Source organism: Peromyscus maniculatus, chromosome 9 (assembly GCF_049852395.1).
Source record: "Peromyscus maniculatus bairdii isolate BWxNUB_F1_BW_parent chromosome 9, HU_Pman_BW_mat_3.1, whole genome shotgun sequence".
In the NCBI taxonomy this organism is placed as follows: domain Eukaryota; kingdom Metazoa; phylum Chordata; class Mammalia; order Rodentia; family Cricetidae; genus Peromyscus; species Peromyscus maniculatus.
Genome location: NC_134860.1, coordinates 39,930,776 through 39,948,602, shown reverse-complemented (window position 1 = coordinate 39,948,602; position 17,827 = coordinate 39,930,776). Strand labels below are relative to the sequence as shown.

At 46.6% G+C, this 17,827-nt stretch overlaps 2 protein-coding genes across 2 annotated transcripts; both read left to right on the top strand.

Moving 5' to 3' along the window:
• Position 1: 1 nt before the first annotated feature.
• Pofut4 (protein O-fucosyltransferase 4) lies at positions 2 to 5,938 on the top strand. Its single transcript, XM_006984786.4, has 3 exons — positions 2 to 856; positions 942 to 1,567; positions 3,167 to 5,938. The coding sequence occupies exons 1-3, from the start codon at positions 56 to 58 to the stop codon at positions 3,312 to 3,314; spliced, it is 1,575 nt and encodes a 524-aa protein (XP_006984848.2). The 5' UTR covers positions 2 to 55; the 3' UTR covers positions 3,315 to 5,938.
• A 1,795-nt stretch (positions 5,939 to 7,733) lies between these two features.
• Chchd1 (coiled-coil-helix-coiled-coil-helix domain containing 1) lies at positions 7,734 to 8,910 on the top strand. The gene is made up of 3 exons (XM_006984785.4): positions 7,734 to 7,895; positions 7,989 to 8,107; positions 8,613 to 8,910. The coding sequence occupies exons 1-3, from the start codon at positions 7,772 to 7,774 to the stop codon at positions 8,724 to 8,726; spliced, it is 357 nt and encodes a 118-aa protein (XP_006984847.1). The 5' UTR covers positions 7,734 to 7,771; the 3' UTR covers positions 8,727 to 8,910.
• The last annotated feature ends 8,917 nt before the right edge of the window (positions 8,911 to 17,827 follow it).

Below are 17,827 nucleotides of genomic sequence, written 5' to 3'. Positions count from 1 at the left end.
CCTTTTTACTACTTGCGACCTCTCCCAGCCCGTCTGCGGCTAAGAGGAGCCGCGCATGCGCCGCGTGCCCCAGTGGCGTAGGACCTGGTCCGCTCTCCACTCGCTGCAGGGTGGGGTTTCTTCCTGTCCGAGTGGGTCGGCTGTGGACATGGCTGCTCGCTGCACCGAAACGGTGCTGGCCGCTCTGGGGCTGCTCAGTGTATGTGCGGCCAGCAGCTCCGGGTCCGGGACTTCGGGAAAGGCGGGCGGGGAGGCAGAATGGGCGGAGCCGTGGGACGGCGCGGTTTTCCGGCCGCCAGCTGCGTTAGGCGCAGTGGGGGTGGCGCGCGGGCTAGAGTCCCTGCCGCCGGGGAGCAGGGATACGGTGGACCTACCGGTGCTGCTGTGGTGGAGCCCAGGCCTGTTTCCACACTTCCCGGGAGACTCGGAGCGCATAGAATGCACTCGGGGTGCGTGCGTGGCGTCCCGGGACCGGCGGGCGCGCGCCGACCCGCGGACGCGCGCACTGCTCTTCTATGGCACGGACTTCCGTGCAGCCGACGCCCCCCTGCCGCGCCTGGCGCACCAGAGCTGGGCGCTCCTGCACGAGGAGTCGCCGCTCAACAACTTCCTGCTAAGCCACGGCCCCGGCATCCGCCTCTTCAACCTCACAGCCACCTTCAGCCGCCACTCGGACTACCCACTGCCGCTGCAGTGGCTGCCCGGGGTCGCCTATTTGCGCCGGCCTGCGCCTCCGCTCCGGGAACGCGCCGAGTGGCGTCGTCGCGGGTACGCGCCGTTGCTCTACTTGCAGTCCCACTGCGATGTGCCCGGGGACCGAGACCGCTACGTACGCGAGCTCATGCGCTACATCCCGGTGGGTGAGAGAGCGGCGTGGCGGGGAGGGGATGGGCCGGGCGAACACCGCAACCCTGCTGACCGCCGTACTCTGCCTCGCTTAGGTGGATTCCTATGGCAAGTGCCTTCAGAACCGCCAGCTGCCCACCATGCGGTTACAGGACACAGCCACGGCCACCACCGAGGATCCAGAACTCTTGACCTTTCTGTCTCGCTATAAGTTCCACTTGGCCCTGGAAAATGCCATCTGCAATGATTACATGACAGAAAAACTGTGGCGCCCCATGCATCTGGGTGCTGTGCCTGTGTATCGTGGCTCACCCTCTGTGAGGGACTGGATGCCCAATAACCACTCCATCATCCTAATTGATGACTTTGAGTCCCCTCAAAAGCTGGCAGAGTTTATTGACTTTCTGGACAAGAATGATGAAGAGTATATGAAATACCTGGCGTACAAGCGACCAGGGGGCATCACTAACCAGTTTCTTCTGGATAGCCTGGAGCATAGGGAGTGGGGAGTGAATGACCCCAGGCTGCCTAACTACCTCAATGGCTTTGAGTGTTTCGTCTGTGACCATGAACTGGCTCGGCTAGAAGCCGAGAAAGCACATGCATCCTCTCCTGGGGACATTCCTGTCCCCAAGCCTCACATTGCCCAACCCTCACACATGAACTGTCCAATGCCTACCCCTGGCTTTGGCAAAGTGGAAGAGATTCCTGAGAATGACAGGTAGGGTTGCTGGGATGCCCTGCAGCTGTGACTTCAGACTACTTGCTTTCTCAGTGTGTAGGGACTGGAGAAGACAGTGCAGACTCACTTTGCTGTAAGATGTCAGCAGTAGTGGGGGAGCTGGGTGTGGTGGATACGCCTGTAATCCCAGTGCTGTGTGGGGAGGTGATGGAGAACCTGGGACCGGGCTATGAACAGCCTGATTGCCAACCTGAGGATCATCACCTCAACCGGGTGCCTTTGGTGCGGGGTGGGGAATACAAAGATGGATTTTTGGCTGTGCCCGAGATTAAGCCCAGGGCCTTCAGAGAGTACTTTTCCACCCAGTCACACCTCAGCCCAGTAAAGGACTACCCCCCCCCCCCCCAGTAATCAACCCAACATACTAGAGTCACTCTGTAACCTGGACCGATCTCAAACTTGTGATTCTCCTGTGTCGGCCTCCCAAGTGCTGAGATTATGGAGTGAGCCACCATACCATGAAAAGCACTTAGACCTTCTTTATATGTGATGAAGTCAGGGCCTTGAGTATGCTAAGCAAGCCCTCTACCGTTGATCGACATCCCCAGCTCGCCCTTCTCTATGTCGATTTGGATCATATCCTGATTTGTTTACTCTAGACAGAATTGAAGGAATGCTTCCAATAGACGGATGATTAACATTGGCCGTCAGTGTGGGGCAAAGTGAGTAGGAAGCATTGGGAAGCTGTTGAAGCCACCTGCAGGCCAGCACAGTCAATCTGGAGAGGGGTTACTAGAGTGGCTCACAGGAAAAGATGTTCAACAGTGGACGGCAGCAGAGGGCTGCCTTCATGCCACTGGTACAGTCGGGGCCTCATGGCAGAAGCTGTCCCCAAGAATCTTAGCAGTTTATGCTGAAATCATGATTTACCTGAAGAAAAAACATTAAGGAAATAGCCAGGGGTGGTAGTGCATACTTGTAATTCTAATGCCAAAGAGACAGAGGCAGGAGGATTGGGAATTAAAGGTCATAGGTGGCCATGTGCAGTGAGTTTGAGTGATCCTGGGCTATTTGAGACCACCGTTCCCCTGACAAAACTAAATTTAGATTGTGCCTTTCTACACACTAGATCTCATTGCATCTTCATTTGGGTTTTTAAGTAACAGTGAAGGTTAAAATCCTCTAGAGGCCCCTCACTGCTCCCTTGCTTTCCTCTAGAATACTACTTACATGCTCTGAACCCTCCTGAGACCTTTGTACTCCCTCCGCATTTGGGAGCTAGAGGCACGTGAGCAATGTTAGCTTCTTGGGTGGACTATGATGTCTTTATGTTTATGACCTACTTTCTGTCTCTTGGGCTAGTGTTAGTTTTACTCCCTCTCCTTTCCTTCACAGCCGAGCCTGGTCCAGCATAAATTTGTTTTTTGAGACAGGGTTTCTCTATGTAGTCCTGACTGTCCTGGAACTCTCTGTACACCAAGATGGCCTTGAACTCACAGAGATCCCCCTGCCTCTGCCTCCTAAGTGCTGGGATGAAAGGTGTGTGTTATCACCACCCAGCCCTGCAACCACTCAAGGGCAGAGCCTATTGCACTGTGGTTCCCCGATTCACTGTGCCCCCCTGTTTTGTCGTTTCAGCTGGAAGGAAATGTGGCTACAAGATTATTGGCAAGGTCTCTATCAGGGGGAAGCACTCACTGCCATGATCCACAACAATGAAACAGAGCAGAGCAAGTTTTGGGATTATGTACATCAGATCTTCATGAAAAGGAATAAAAATCGCTAACTGCCCCTGCAAGAGCCTTTAGCTTGGAAGACATCTGGAAACAGTTTTACCATGGCACCTAATCACATCCACTGCAGCCTTGAGTGAATATTGTCTACCTTGATGCATTCATTGATTCTCCTGCCCTGTACTGGGGATGGAACCTGAGGTTTGAGAATGCTGGGCAAGTGCCCTTCACCTCTCCACTGTACCTGAATGGTATGGAGCCAGTGTCTCAGCCTCTGGTAACAGAGCTTCTCCTGAAGGAGAGGCAGAAGCCAGAAGCACCCATTTGGCTCAAGGATGTCTGTAGCCATTTCATCATTTCAGCTGTGGACAGGATGGGTCAGGCTGTGATCTAAGACGTCTGTCATTTAGTGCCCTGTCAGTAGTGTCTGCTCCTCATTGAGCTTCTCTTATCAGCTGTCACACTGGTGGAGAAGCAAGGGGGGGGGGTGGCTATTCTGTTTTTCTGCTTTTTTTTTCCTTTTGAGATAGGTCTCACTATGTGGCCCAAGCTAGCTGCCAACTCCTGGGCCTAAGTGACAATGCCAGCCTCAGCCTCTTCAGTAGCTGGGGCTGTAGGTATACAACACTATGCCCAGCTCTTCAAGTTACTTTAAGAAATATTTGCACTGTCTTTAGAATCAAAAAAAAATTTTTTTTTTTTTACATTTTAAGTGGCTCTTTCTTTCTGGCTTAAGGCTATTTCCCACAAACACGGGGAAGACTGACGGACATTTCCATCATTCTTACTGCTTGGTTTTCTTGTTTAGGGAATATTTGGAATTCCTTCTCTCATGAACAGATTAAGTAGCTGTTCTAATAAGACACTAATGTCAGTTCAATATATTGCCCTGTCAGAGGGTTGGAAAGACCCATTCAATCCATTACTCACATTCTTCCAGATAACTTTATGGTGCCGAGTCTCTGTTTTTTGTGGTTCTGGGGAAGCAAGCACTCTACCAACTGAGTTATAGCTGCCACCCTAGTACTGAGATTTTTTTCTTTCATGAAGCCAGCCCACGGCCCCCAATTCAAAGAGATTGAAGAAGGCAATGAATTTAAGCCACCGTAAGTGGCTAGATAAATAAAAACTTTAGATTTGGGGCTGGAGAGCACTGGCTGCTCTTCTAGAGGGTCCAACTTTGATTCCTAGCACACACATAGCAGCTCACAACTGTCTGAAACTTCAGTTCCAGGGGGATTCGATCTCTCTTCTGGCCTTTATGGGCACCAGGCACGAATATGCTACACAGACATTCATGCAGGCAAAACACCCACATATATCCACAGCAACAAAAACTTTAGATTTGGAGACACAGATCAGCTGTCTCCTGCTGTAGCTTGACCAGGAGACAGATGTTTTCTGGAGTACTAAGAAAGAATGCCTAGGACCTCAGAGCTATGCTTATTGTGTTAGTGAATTATCACTAAAGAAATCTCATGACTTATCGGTATCTGTAAACTATAGATATCTGTGAATCCATATCTATCCTGATAGATACGTACGCATGTCAGATGCTTCAGCAACCAGGCTGCATAATTAATAATTGTGATATCTAAGGCGGTGACCAAGAAAAGCTTTAACACAGGTTGGAATTACATTTCTAAAGTTTTTTTTTCTTCGTTGTGTGTGTGTTGCTGAGATGGATCCCAAGGCCCTGTGCATGCTAAGCATGTGCCCTGGCTCTATCTCTGAGTTATATTCCCAGACCTTTATTTTATTTAGTTAAAAATGCTTTCATAGTAGCATGAAAATTATTTAACCCATTTGGTCTCTTACAGAGAACAAGAGAGAAAGATGTTTTAAAAAGTGTATCAGAGATAGGTGGGTCCAGGAGTGCTAGGCAAGCCTGGGCTACAATAGCAAGACTGTGTCTCAAACAACAATAACAACAGCAAAAAACTTTCATAGTATAGATGGGCATGGTTGCACACACTTTAGTTTTAGCATTCTAGTATTTTGGGAGGCAAAAGCAAGTGAATCTCTGTGAGTTTGAGACTAGGTCTATTTAGTGTTCCAGGCCAGTCAGAGCTATATAGTGAGACCCTGTCTCAATAGATGGATGGATAGATGGATGGATGATAGATGCTGATTCCTACAGCAAAGTAACTATTATACAAGTGCAAATCTAGATTAGAACTCAGATGTCCTACGAGCAACAAGAAAGGTAAGTGATGGTCATGCAAAATGCCGGCTCCTGTCCAAGCTACCGGTAACTCACATGAACACTCCTGTGCACAAAATGATCCATTTGGTCATAAATGGTTGTTGCTGGACAACCAGACTTGCGTTTTGCTTGGTGCTTCCCAGCCTCTTTATCCCTGCCATTATGTAAATAATCATAAAAGCCCAGGGCAAATCAGGTGCTACATTTCCAAGAGGGGAAGAACTGTGAGTAACCACATAGTACTTACTAAGGAAAAAGCTTTACTTTCCATGTGAAGAAAACAATTTTTTTTTTCTGGCTTGGGGCTCAGCTATACTGTCTACAGCACCTACTATTTGCTGCAGGTCCTGGGCACTAGTGGTAGAAGTTTAAGGAGAATACGGGGTAGTACACAAGGCTGATGGTGAGGGTTACTATCTATCTATTATCCTCTCAGGTTTCATCTTATATAATAAACTGCTTTCTACATAGTGTCCTTGCCTGATTACTTTTTTTTTTCATTACATTTATTATGTGGATGTGTGTGGTAGCTTGTTCTTCCCTGTACATGTGTATGCCAGAAGACAATTTGCAAGAGTCAGTTTTCTTTCCACCATGTGGTCCCAGGGACTGAACGCATATCATCAGGCTTAGTGGCAGCACCTTTATTCACCCACTGAGCTATTTTGCTGGCCTCTGTTTGCTTACTTTTGGGGGTAGGGGATGGTAAAAAAAAGGTAAACATTTATTCATTTAACATTTTTTCGTTTCATTCTTTCATTTTTCTCCTTTTCTTTTTTTTTTTTTTTTTTTTTTTTTTTGAGGCAGGGTCATGTTATGTGGCCCTGACTTTCCTGGTATTTATATAATGTAGGCTGGCTTCAAACTCATGATCTGCCTCCTGCCTCAGCTTCCCAAGTGCTCGGATTACAGGCATATGCCACATTTGGCATAATAGCTATTTTAGACACTGGGGATTCAGCAATGAACAAGATACACAAAAGCTCCTCTCATTTTAAATAATTTTGGGGGGGGGGGTTTCGAGACAGGGTTTCTCTCTGTACATTTGGTGCCTGTCCTGGATCTTGCTCTGTAGACCAGGTTGGCCTCAAACTCAATAGAGATCCGCCTGGTTCTGCCTCCTGAGTGCTGGGATTAAAGGCGTGCACCACCCGCCACCTGGCTTAAATAAAAAAATTTAAAGATTTAAAAAAAAAAATTGTTTGTTTTTGGGGACAGGGTTTCTCTGTGTAGCTTTGGTGCCTGTCCTGGAACTCACTGTGTAGTCCAGGCTGGCTTCGAACTCACATGTGTTGCCCATGGAGGCCAGAAGAGGGCATCCCCTGGACATCAGATGGTGGTGGTGAGCCTTGCGAAGTGGATGCTGGGAACCAAACTCTTGAGTGCTCTATAAGAGCCGGAAGCACTCTTAACCTTGGAACTATGTTGGGGTAAACAAGGTCACAATAAATTCAGACTGTGATGGTAGAGCGTGGGGAGAGGGAAATCGCTGACGTGAACTGAGCCTCGGAAGAAAAGCCATCTGTGTAGGTTATCCAGTGAGCATTCCGAACACCGTGGTAAACAATTTCAGTACGAGTGTAACCATACAGGCACATCTTGCAATAAAATAGACATCATATAAACTACATGATTGTTGGGTTCCACTTCCATTAGCAGAAATGTCTTGGGAGTTCATTTTGGGGATCTTTGGCACATCTTTGGACTCGGTTTTGTAAACATCTAGGAGTCAAACACTTAAGTCTGACAAATCAACCACAACTGTAGGACTTGGTAGGTCCAAGTCCATAAATAGGAACGATAAAAGTAAATGTAAGAATGTTAAATGTTACAGATAATGCTACCCATAAATGTTAGAACCCTCGCCCTGTGGTGCGGCCGTTTCAAACGAGTCAACAGCATCTACACAGCAGTTAGTTGTTAGTTACAATGAGTAAAACCAACTCCAGGGGACCGACGCCTTCCCTTGGCCTCCGGTGACGCAGCACCCCCGTGGCACCCACACACACACTGACACGCACACGCGCGCGCGCACACACACACATACACACACACACACACACGCAAGGGGCAGCCTCCGACCCGGAGCCCCAGCGTCCTGCCTGCTCCCGGAGCCCGCAAAGGGACGGCCCGGGGCGGCGCACAACCTAGCATTCCTAACGTGGGCCCCGACAGGGTTCGAACCGAGGGCTGTGAGGCCAAGGAAAGTGCGCGCCCCGCTCTCCCTGGGCCGCACGCCAAGTGCGTAAGGGTCAAGAGGGGTCACGCACAGCGCCGCGGAGCCTGCTGGGAACGCTGGGCAAAATGGCGACTCCCAGCTTGCGCGGCCGCCTGGCGCGGTTTGCGAACCCGGCGAAGCCTGTCCTGAAACCCAACAAGCCTCTGATCCTAGCTAACCGCGTCGGGAACAGACGCCGAGAGAAGGGCGGTGAGCGCTCGGAGCGGGGGGCGGCTGGGTAGGCGCGCGGGAGGGGTGTAAGGTCGGCCCGTGGCTGAAGGTCCCCCAGTTCTTCCCTTCCAGAGGCGACCTGTATCACGGAGATGTCCATGATGATGGCTTGTTGGAAGCAGAATGAATTCCGCGACGAGGCGTGCAGAAAAGAGATCCAGGACTTCTTCGATTGTTCTTCCAGGGCTCAGGTGACAGCTGGCTCCTAGGGGTGCCTCCTTGGGAAGAGCAAGGGAAACAAGTGAACGGTTGGCACTGCCTTGTGCTAAGTTACGGAAAGAGCCTCTGATTCATCTCACCCTTGCCGGAGTGAGAAAAGCTTTCCTTAAACTCACCTGATAGCCAGAATAGCAGCCTCAGGTGACACAGTCATTTGTAGATCCCAACTCCCTTTAAATTCTACTAAAAGTCCCCTTTTGTTTCTTTGTTCTTTCAGGGGTGTGTGTGTGTGTGTGTGTGTGTGTGTGTAAGTACATGTATGTTGTAATATGCAGGGCCATATGTGTGGGAACCAGTGCTGGTGGTGGCCCGAGGACGTCATCTGGAATTGTCTTCCGTTCTCTTCAACTTGATTCTTTGAGGCAGGGTCTCTTGGGGTTTGGAGTATTATAAACATTATGGGTCTAGGCCATAGTAAACTGAAGAACTGTTTTGTTTTTTTTCTGTTATTATTTTTATCTTATATTGTGTTTTCAGGAAGCTGGAAAGAGGAGATCGATCCAGGAGACTCCAGAGCAGTCTGAGAGTTTACCTCCTCACAAAATGACCAGGTTGCTACAGAGATTCCCCAACAAATCTCACCTCAGCTGAAAATGGAGAAACATTTTCAATGAACTGTCATTTCTGAACGCTAGACAGAGGCATGTTAGGGATGTTTGCGTTTGACCTACCCTGTGTTTTTGAAGGGCAAAATGAGACAAAACACTTAATTTTGCTCTTGTGAATGAATCGCGTTCTGGATGCTATCTTGTAATAAAACCCTCTAAAAAAGAAATTGGCCATTTCTTCTCGTGAGCTATTCCCTCCTCACACTCCACCCCCACCCCGAAGATGAACCTCTTGGCCTTTCCCTGCACTTAGCACTCCCTTTCTTGAGCCCTATACTCTCCTCTAGACCCTGGAAGTTCTTTGCTTCCTGATATACTCTTTGTCTTTCTTTTTTGTTGGTTTTTGTTTTGTTTTGTTTTTTTTTTTTTTTTGGTTTTTCGAGACAGGGTTTCTCTGTGTAGCTTTGCGCCTTTTCTGGAGCTCACTTGGTAGCCCAGGCTGGCCTCGAACTCACAGAGATCCGCCTGGCTCTGCCTCCCGAGTGCTGGGATTAAAGGCGTGCGCCACCACCGCCCGGCTGTTTTGTTTTGTTTTGAGACAGAGTTTCTCTGTGTAGCCCTGGCTGTCCTGGAGCTCTCTCTCTGTAGACCAGGCTGGCTTTGAACAACTCAGATTTGGGTGCCTCTGCCTCCTAAGTGCTGGGATTAATGGTGTACTCCACCACTGCCTGGCCCAAATATGCTCTTGATGAACTAGTATAGATGTCTTTTGTTGCCTTTCAAGTCATTTACACCATTTAATGCTTTTGCTTTTAGATATATGAGGGATGGTGAAGTCCCTTTGTATGCAGAGCTTTGGTTGTTTTTTGTTTGTTTGTTTGTTTTTTGTTTTTGTTTTTTCGAGACAGGGTTTTTTTGTGTAGCTTTGTGCTTTTCCTGGAACTCACAGAGATCCGCCTGCCTCTGCCTCCCTAGTGCTGGGATCAAAGAAAGGTGTATGCCACCACCATCCGGCATACTGTATGCAGAGCTTTTTTTTTTTTCCATCAGCTGAATTCAGTGCATACTTCAAGAATAGTTTGTCCAAAGTACTTGAAGAAAGTGCATAAGCTGATGATGCAGAGGTTCTGTAGATGTATTTTGATTTGTAAAATTAAGAATAGTTATAAGGGCTGGAGAGATGGCTCAGTGGTTAAGAGCACTGACTACTCTTCCAGAGGTCATGAGTTCAATTCCCAGCAACCACATGGTGGCTCACAACCATCTATAATGAGATCTGGTGCCATCTGGCCTGCAAGAACACATGCAGACAGATTTTTTTTTTTTTTTTTTAAATGCTGAATGCTGTTTATTGAAGGATGGAAGAGGTCTTAAATACAGGCTTACAGCTCAATAGGAGAACCCCAGAGGGCAGAAGTTCATACCGATGTTTTACAATCTTGCATCTAAGCTGTTAATGCCCATTATGCAGGATACACAGACAAGGAACTTCCCTTAAGCATTCAGGAGGGTGGAACCCGGCAGGGAATTAGCATAGGGAGGATATCAAGGTCAAGGTCAGCAAGCAAGGCAACAACTACTCAAAACAGGGGTCTGGGCCCTACAGGTCCCCCTTTTACTAAAAAATGAGTTTCTGACTTAGGTTTGTGAGACCAAAATGAGCTATCTTAGAAATGCTTTCACCCCAAAATTAAGGCCTAAGATTTCTCCTTTCTGGAATAGGCCATTAGTTACTGAAACCAGTCAGTTCAGATTCCAGAAACCAGGAAGTGTAGAAGTTCACAGTCACAAGATAGTCACGAGGTAATGCCTGCCAGACTATGGAATGTCCTCTCCCTGGTTTCCAGGGTAACTGATCACAGAAATGCCCCCACCTGAGGGCAGCCAATGAGAAATGGTGGCGGGCAACCACTCCCTTAGAAGTAATTTCTAGAAGTCCCTAGAAGCGAGCCAATCAGAATTGTACCTGTACTAGCACCCCTAAATGATGTAACCTTGTGACTTTTCCCTTTAAAAACTGAGCTTGCAGACAGGTGGGCACTTCCTCCAGCCTCCACTGCGTTGGATGTATTGGACGAAGTTCCTGCCTAGGCTTGTATTGCTTTTGGATATCCAGAATTAAACCTTGCTTTTGCATTCCGGCATGCTCGTCTTTGGTGGTCTCTCTGGGGGTCATGATCTGGCCACAACATTTGGGGGCTCTCCGGGATCCCCAGAGACCCCCCGCCGGGACACCTAAGAGCTCCGGAGGTCCATCTGCACCGATCGGTAAGAGCGCTCCATTTTCTTGTCTTTGTTTTACTTTCATTTTCTTATCCGAAGCCGGTGGTTGAATCTGACAGGCTCACCTTGGCGGACGCGCCTGTAAGGTGACGCTGGAGGAGTTGGAAGACGTTCCAACCCCTCATCAGGACGCGGGGGTCCTCACAGGTCCCCCCGTCATAGGACGCCCGAGAGGGGTCCGTCTGTTAGGATGCCCGTGAGGGGTCCGTCTGTTTGGATCCGTCTGGGGATCGGGAGATACCCATGAGGGGTCTGTCTGTTTGGATCCATCTGGGGATCGGGAGAATTGTCCCTGTCCCATCTGTAGGTCTTTGGCATTATCGAGGCTCCTTCTCCGGACTCTCGTCTGCCTGGACCATCTGTAGGGCCCTTGTTCTTACTTTTTGTCTGCCTATCTTGTTCGTCAGTGTTATTTGTTATAAATGTACAAATGTGTGAGAACTGTGGCCACATGTGTGAGTGTTTTATGCCTGAGCTTGTGTATACATTGGGACTTGTGGGCCGGATTGCCAGCCGAAGGGATGGAGATCCCTTTGGTGGTTGAACTGGCACAGACTAACCTAACATTGCTTCCTTGCTCTCTCTGACCAGAGCACAGGCAGCAGCTGCACAGCTGCTACTTCGGGGACCCAGGGCGCCGCTGAGAGGGCTAGGCGGCCCATGAGCATCACAGGGTCTAGATGCAGTGGGTTCGGGGCCCCAGCTCGCTCAAAAAGCTGTGGAGTAGAGGCTTGGCTGCATGGGAACTAGGCATGGCTTTGTGCTAGAGCGGGCTGTGAACACAGTGGGGCTCAGATATGGTGGGCAGGTTCTGGCTGGGCTCCTGTGTGGACATGGGGCAGAGCTGGTGGGAGCCAGCAGGAGCCTCAAGGAGCTTAGTGTGGGGGCTGGTGGAGAACTACCTGCCCCTCCAGGGTCACAGCTGAGGAGTGGCCTACAGGTCTGTGGGCCCAGCCAGGGCATGGAGTCACTTTCAGTCTGCCGTTCTCATGTACTTGAGGGTCTGAGTTTAACAGCAATCTTTTGTCTCCATGGTGCATGCTTTCCCCCGCTTTCCCCGTCCTCCTCTTCCAAGCTGTTGGGTGGGGCTCCCAAGACCTGCCCTGGGGCTAAAACCTGATCAAGGTCTGGCTCCAAGAATGGAATGTCACCAACAGTTTCTTGTCTGCGGTACAGTACTGATGCAAATTGAGAGTTATTCTTGTTATGGTATATGCATGTATTTCTGTTCTTGTTTAAAATATTGTAACTTTACAATATATTCTAGAGTACTGAGGAAAATCACAAGAAGGACTTTGGTAAGAGTTTCTGTTTTAAAAGAAAAAAAAAGCAGAATTTGTCTGGAGTAAATGTCTGAGGGATCAAAAGAACGGACTGAGGGTACATAAAAGGTTGTAGGAGGTCAGAGGTGATGTGATGTAAACTGTTTGTTATGGTTTCTTATACCCGCAAATACTGAATTTAAAAGTTAATTCTTATTGGTTTTCATCTTAAAAATGGCTAATGATTCTACAAACTGCTTATGTGTGTATGTATACAGGCATGTGACTTAAAAATGTAAGCAAGCTTTAACTGTATGTATGTATGTATGTAACTTGGATCCAACTGTGTGTATGTGTGCAAGTAATTATTGTTTAAAAAAATGAGCTTTAAACAACAACCACGTGGCTCCCTCCATCTTGGCTGGTGACCTCATGGGCAGCCATGTGGCTGGCAGCCATCTTTTACTAAGGTTATAAAGATCTACTCGGGTTAACACCTAATACTTATGTCTTTACCAAATGTTCAACAGCAAGTTTCTAGAGAATTTAAATAGATGACAACATATGTTTAATAAGTAAGGTATTTGATTAATATTAAAGTTGCACATCAATGCTTTTATTCACAGGAATATACCTTGCTCTGGCAGCCAAACTTTGCAACATAAAGAAAAAAAAACAGCTGAGGTTTGCAAATGTATGGCAGGACTAGAGTTCCAAAAAGAGTCTAGTTGCAGTGGTGAAAGACATTTGAGAGATCTCAGTCTTTTAAGAACAGCTTTTATAGTTAAAAACCAATGGCTTAAAAAATGTTTCTTCTTACCCAAGGTACATTCAGGCTTAAGAATGTTGTGTATTGATATTTTGTTTTGGTTTCCTCACTGAACCTGTATTTGATGCTAGAAGAGCTTCAACTTAAAAGCATTGTTTTTAGGCTACTTTTGTAGACTGTTAGAGAACATAAATCGTCAGTCATAAGTAATCAAGTTTTTTAATTGTAGTCAGGGTAAGTAAGTACTGATGTAAGTTTACTCATTTACTCAGTCTCTTACATATGTTTTTAGGGTTGAGCTTGAAACAAGTAATTAGAAACAAAGTTTGTCTATTCAGATATACCAGGACAGCCCTCATACTTCAGAGATCTGAAGAATATGGCATTTAAATGTTGATCTAAAAGCTTACTATATCAGACAGGCTTCCAGATCCTAGCAGTGACCCAAGGTCTCCAAAGAAGATTACGTACAAGGCACCACAACGTCTCTGCCTGAAATATGACAACGCTGACCACAGGGCAAGATGCCCCAGTGCAACGCCTGCCGCCAGGACCCAGCCCAGACTGTGGACGAGCAGTAGGACACTGGAATTGATTGCACCCTTTTGCCTGATCAAGGTCAGTCTTCCATGTCCCTATTCCACAGGAAAAATACTCTGCCTTATGGACCTGATGGCGGAAGAAGACTGATGATGTTCTGACTGGTGCCTCCAACGGTATGGAGACCTGGGTAGGGATTGGTCCCTGTAATTTATAGGATTGGAAGCTTCTTGGTCTGCACTCAGATATAGTTTATCCTTCTCAGATCTCTGACAGTACTGATGGCCAGGCAAGCTCTAACTTTGTCAGCATGGCAGCATCAGACAACCAGATCTTTCTGCAAGGCTATATAGCTTTCTTGTTAGCTCACTTTTAGGAAAATGTTCTAAGATATAAAAGTTTAAGTAAGTCATAAAGGTTCAGATATGAGTCCAAAATGAGATATGTTTCAGATTACTCTCCTGTTCTATGGTTCAGAGCTTAACATTTAGGAGCCCTGATGAGCTGGTAGAGCAATGACTACTTACTATTCAGTCACAAGCTCAACATTTTGGATGTCTAAATGTAAACCTAAAAGTGCTTCTCATCAGGTCAAAAATCTCTGTCCAATTTATACCTGGCTTTCTGGACAGAAGTAAAATGCACAAGCTTTTAACCCAAATCTGTAGTTCTTGTTGGGACTCAAAGGCATGAGTCCACTTCTGTTGTTTTACAGATACCCATTACCTGCTTTGTTTACAATATGGATTTCAGTGCAGATTGGTAATACTAATGTATCTAAAACTTTTATGTCATTTTGTAAGTAGGCCTCAAAGGATCAAAAGAGTCATAAAAACCTAGACCCACTTCACAGAGGTTGAAAGGACCCCAGATAAGTATTCCTAAAGATGGTATTTTTCCTCTCTCCTGGTCTTGGGACTACTGATTTTCCCATTACTAAGGGTATGGACCTAAGGGTTCCAAATAAGTTCATAAATTTTAACTTCTGTTCCTAGTTTAAATTTGTCTCAACAGATTTCTACTCAGCTGGCAGTCACCTCCAGGTTTCAGTCGCTGACTCCACTGCTCCAGACGACTGTGAGCTCCAGACTTGCTAAAAGCTGACGTGGACCAGCCCAGCTAACATGATTCTTCCCTGTCCCTATGGGGTCAGGCAGCTACATCTTCTGACAAATGCCCCCTTGCTCGTCTTTGACTAGCTTTTCAGCCTTTTGGGGCCCCCTGATATCGGCGCCCCAATGCCAGCTCGAAGCAGTTCCAGAAGAGAACGTCACCCATGTTTCCTGTTCAGAAAAGGCTGAAATGCTAGGTCAAAAGAAAACTCCCTGGCATAGAGACAAGATGGCTAACTATACATGGCCATTATTAGAGAGGGATACTTAGGAACTAACTGTCCAAAACCCATGATTGGGTTCCATTAGGCACATGAGAAGGGGGAAATGTGAGACCAAAATGAGCTATCTTAGAAATGCTTTCACCCCAAAATTAAGGCCTAAGATTTCTCCTTTCTGGAATAGGCCATTAGTTACTGAAACCAGTCAGTTCAGATTCCAGAAACCAGGAAGTGTAGAAGTTCACAGTCACAAGATAGTCACGAGGTAATGCCTGCCAGACTATGGAATGTCCTCTCCCTGGTTTCCAGGGTAACTGATCACAGAAATGCCCCCACCTGAGGGCAGCCAATGAGAAATGGTGGCGGGCAACCACTCCCTTAGAAGTAATTTCTAGAAGTCCCTAGAAGCGAGCCAATCAGAATTGTACCTGTACTAGCACCCCTAAATGATGTAACCTTGTGACTTTTCCCTTTAAAAACTGAGCTTGCAGACAGGTGGGCACTTCCTCCAGCCTCCACTGCGTTGGATGTATTGGACGAAGTCCCTGCCTAGGCTTGTATTGCTTTTGGATATCCAGAATTAAACCTTGCTTTTGCATTCCGGCATGCTCGTCTTTGGTGGTCTCTCTGGGGGTCATGATCTGGCCACAACAGGTTGGGTGGGAAGTCAGCATGTCAACTTACCCATCATGGAGATGCCTGCCCAGGCTACACAGGCACTCTGTCTTAGGTTGGTGAGCACCCCCCAGGCATTACCCAGCAGACAGAATATTGTATACATAATAAATAAATAAACCTTTAAAAAAAAGAATAGTTTCTAGGGGCTAGAGAGGTTTCTCAATATTTAAGGGTGCTTGCTACTTTTGCAGAGGACTGGCGTTGAGTTTTATACAACCATGCTAGGTACCTCAGCTGCCTATAACTGCCTTCAGGGTATCTGACATCCTGTTTTGGTGCCTTCAAGTGCACTTACAGACAGATACACACAATAAAAAACTTGTGTGGTGGTACATGCCTTTTATCCCAGTCCTTAGGCAGACAGGCAGATCTCTGTGTAAGATCATAACCTGTCTGAAAAAACAACAAAAAATAAATCACTTTTAAAAAGTTGCTTTAGCCGGGCGGTGGTGGCGCACGCCTTTAATCCCAGCACTCGGGAGGCAGAGCCAGGCGGATCTCTGTGAGTTCGAGGCCAGCCTGGGCTACCAAGTGAGTTCCAGGAAAGGCGCAAAGCTACACAGAGAAACCCTGTCTCGAAAAACCAAAAAAAAAAAAAAATAAATAAAAATAAAAAAAAAAAAAAATAAAAAGTTGCTTTAACAGGCCGGGCTATGGTGGCAGACGCCTTTAATCCCAGCACTCAGGAGGCAGAGGCAGGCAGATCTCTGTGAGTTCCAGGCCAGCCTGGTCTACAGAGCGAATTCCAGGACATGCTTCAAAGCTACAGAGAAACCCTGTCTACAAACAAACAAACAGCCTGGCAGTGTTGGCGCATGTCTTTAATCCCAGCACTTGGGAGGCAGAGGCAGGCAGATCTGTGAGTTAGAGGCCAGCCTGGTCTACAGAGTGAGTTCCAGGAAAGGCTCAAAGCTACACAGAGTATTCCTGTCTTCAAAAACAAAAACAAAACAAAACAAAAACAAACAAACAAACAAAACAGACAACCCTCTCAAAGCAAACATTACCAATTAAATACCCCAGTATTGCTTAATGTATAAATAAGCAGTACTATGTTATATAATCTTGTTAATATTTACCTGACTATAGCAAGAAATTGGAGGATAAAATCTTTCACATATACTCTCTCTCTGGAACTATTTTCTTCTTTTAAACAGGCAGAGCTGATTATTATCTGTGCCATTATCCCAGTGTCTTTCCACTTCTCCCAAATGGTAGAACTAAGGTTTAGCAGACAATTAACTTCATTGTAAATTACCGTTGTTTTTTTCTTACATTGCTGCTTGCTGAAGGTATTTACTGTTCCCTGATAGTTGGAATAATTGTGTAGGATTTTATGTATGTTCTGTGTCTTAAGGCATAATCAAGTTAACCTTTTCCTTCTAGCTGATAGCATTAAATGTGGTATAGAAATCAGGAGTTCTCCCTGGTCTAGTGTGATAATTACTAAGGTAACAAGGGGTCTTTCCTCCTTATCCCTCAGTAGCTACATTTTTCTTAATCGTGTATTTCACTACAACTACTTGGTTCTGCAAGCTGTGTCTTTTATTTTATTTATTTATTTATTGGTTTTTTGAGACAGGGTTTCTCTGTGTAGTTTTTGGTGCTGGATCTTACTCTGTAGACCAGCCTGGCCTCAAACTCACAGAGATCCACCTGCCTCTGCCTCCCGAGTGCTGGGATTAAAGGCGTGCGCCACTACCTCCCGGCTTTTTTTTTTTTTTTTTTAAAGATTTATTTATTTATTATGTATTCAGTGTTCTGCCTAAATGCCAGAAGAGGGCACCAGATCTCATCACAGATGGTTGTGAGCCACCATGTGGTTGCTGGGAATTGAACTAAGGACCTCTGGAAGAGCAGTCGGTGCTCTTAACCTCTGAGCCATCGCTCCGCGTCTTTTAGTAATATGAAGAAATTCAGTTTTTGAGTGTTTTAGATTAAGGAGTCAGCCTAGGGTCAGTAGAGTCCTAGTAGTGTAATAAGAATCCTATGAGCTGGGATGAAGGGAAATATTTCTAATCACAGCTGAAATTTAGCATTTCAGTCAGGGTTATAGGAAACAACTGACAGCAGCATTAGTGTCCATATGAAACAATGTTTTCAGTGGGTGGTGGGTGGGCATAGAACCCAGGGCCTTGTAAATACTAGGTAAACATTATCAATTAATTCAATATTCTGCCCGCTCTTGGCGTTTACTGTACAAATAAACAGTACTGCCCCGCGGTGGTGTCGCACACCTTTGATCCCAGCACTGGGAGGCAGAGGCAGGCAGATCTCTG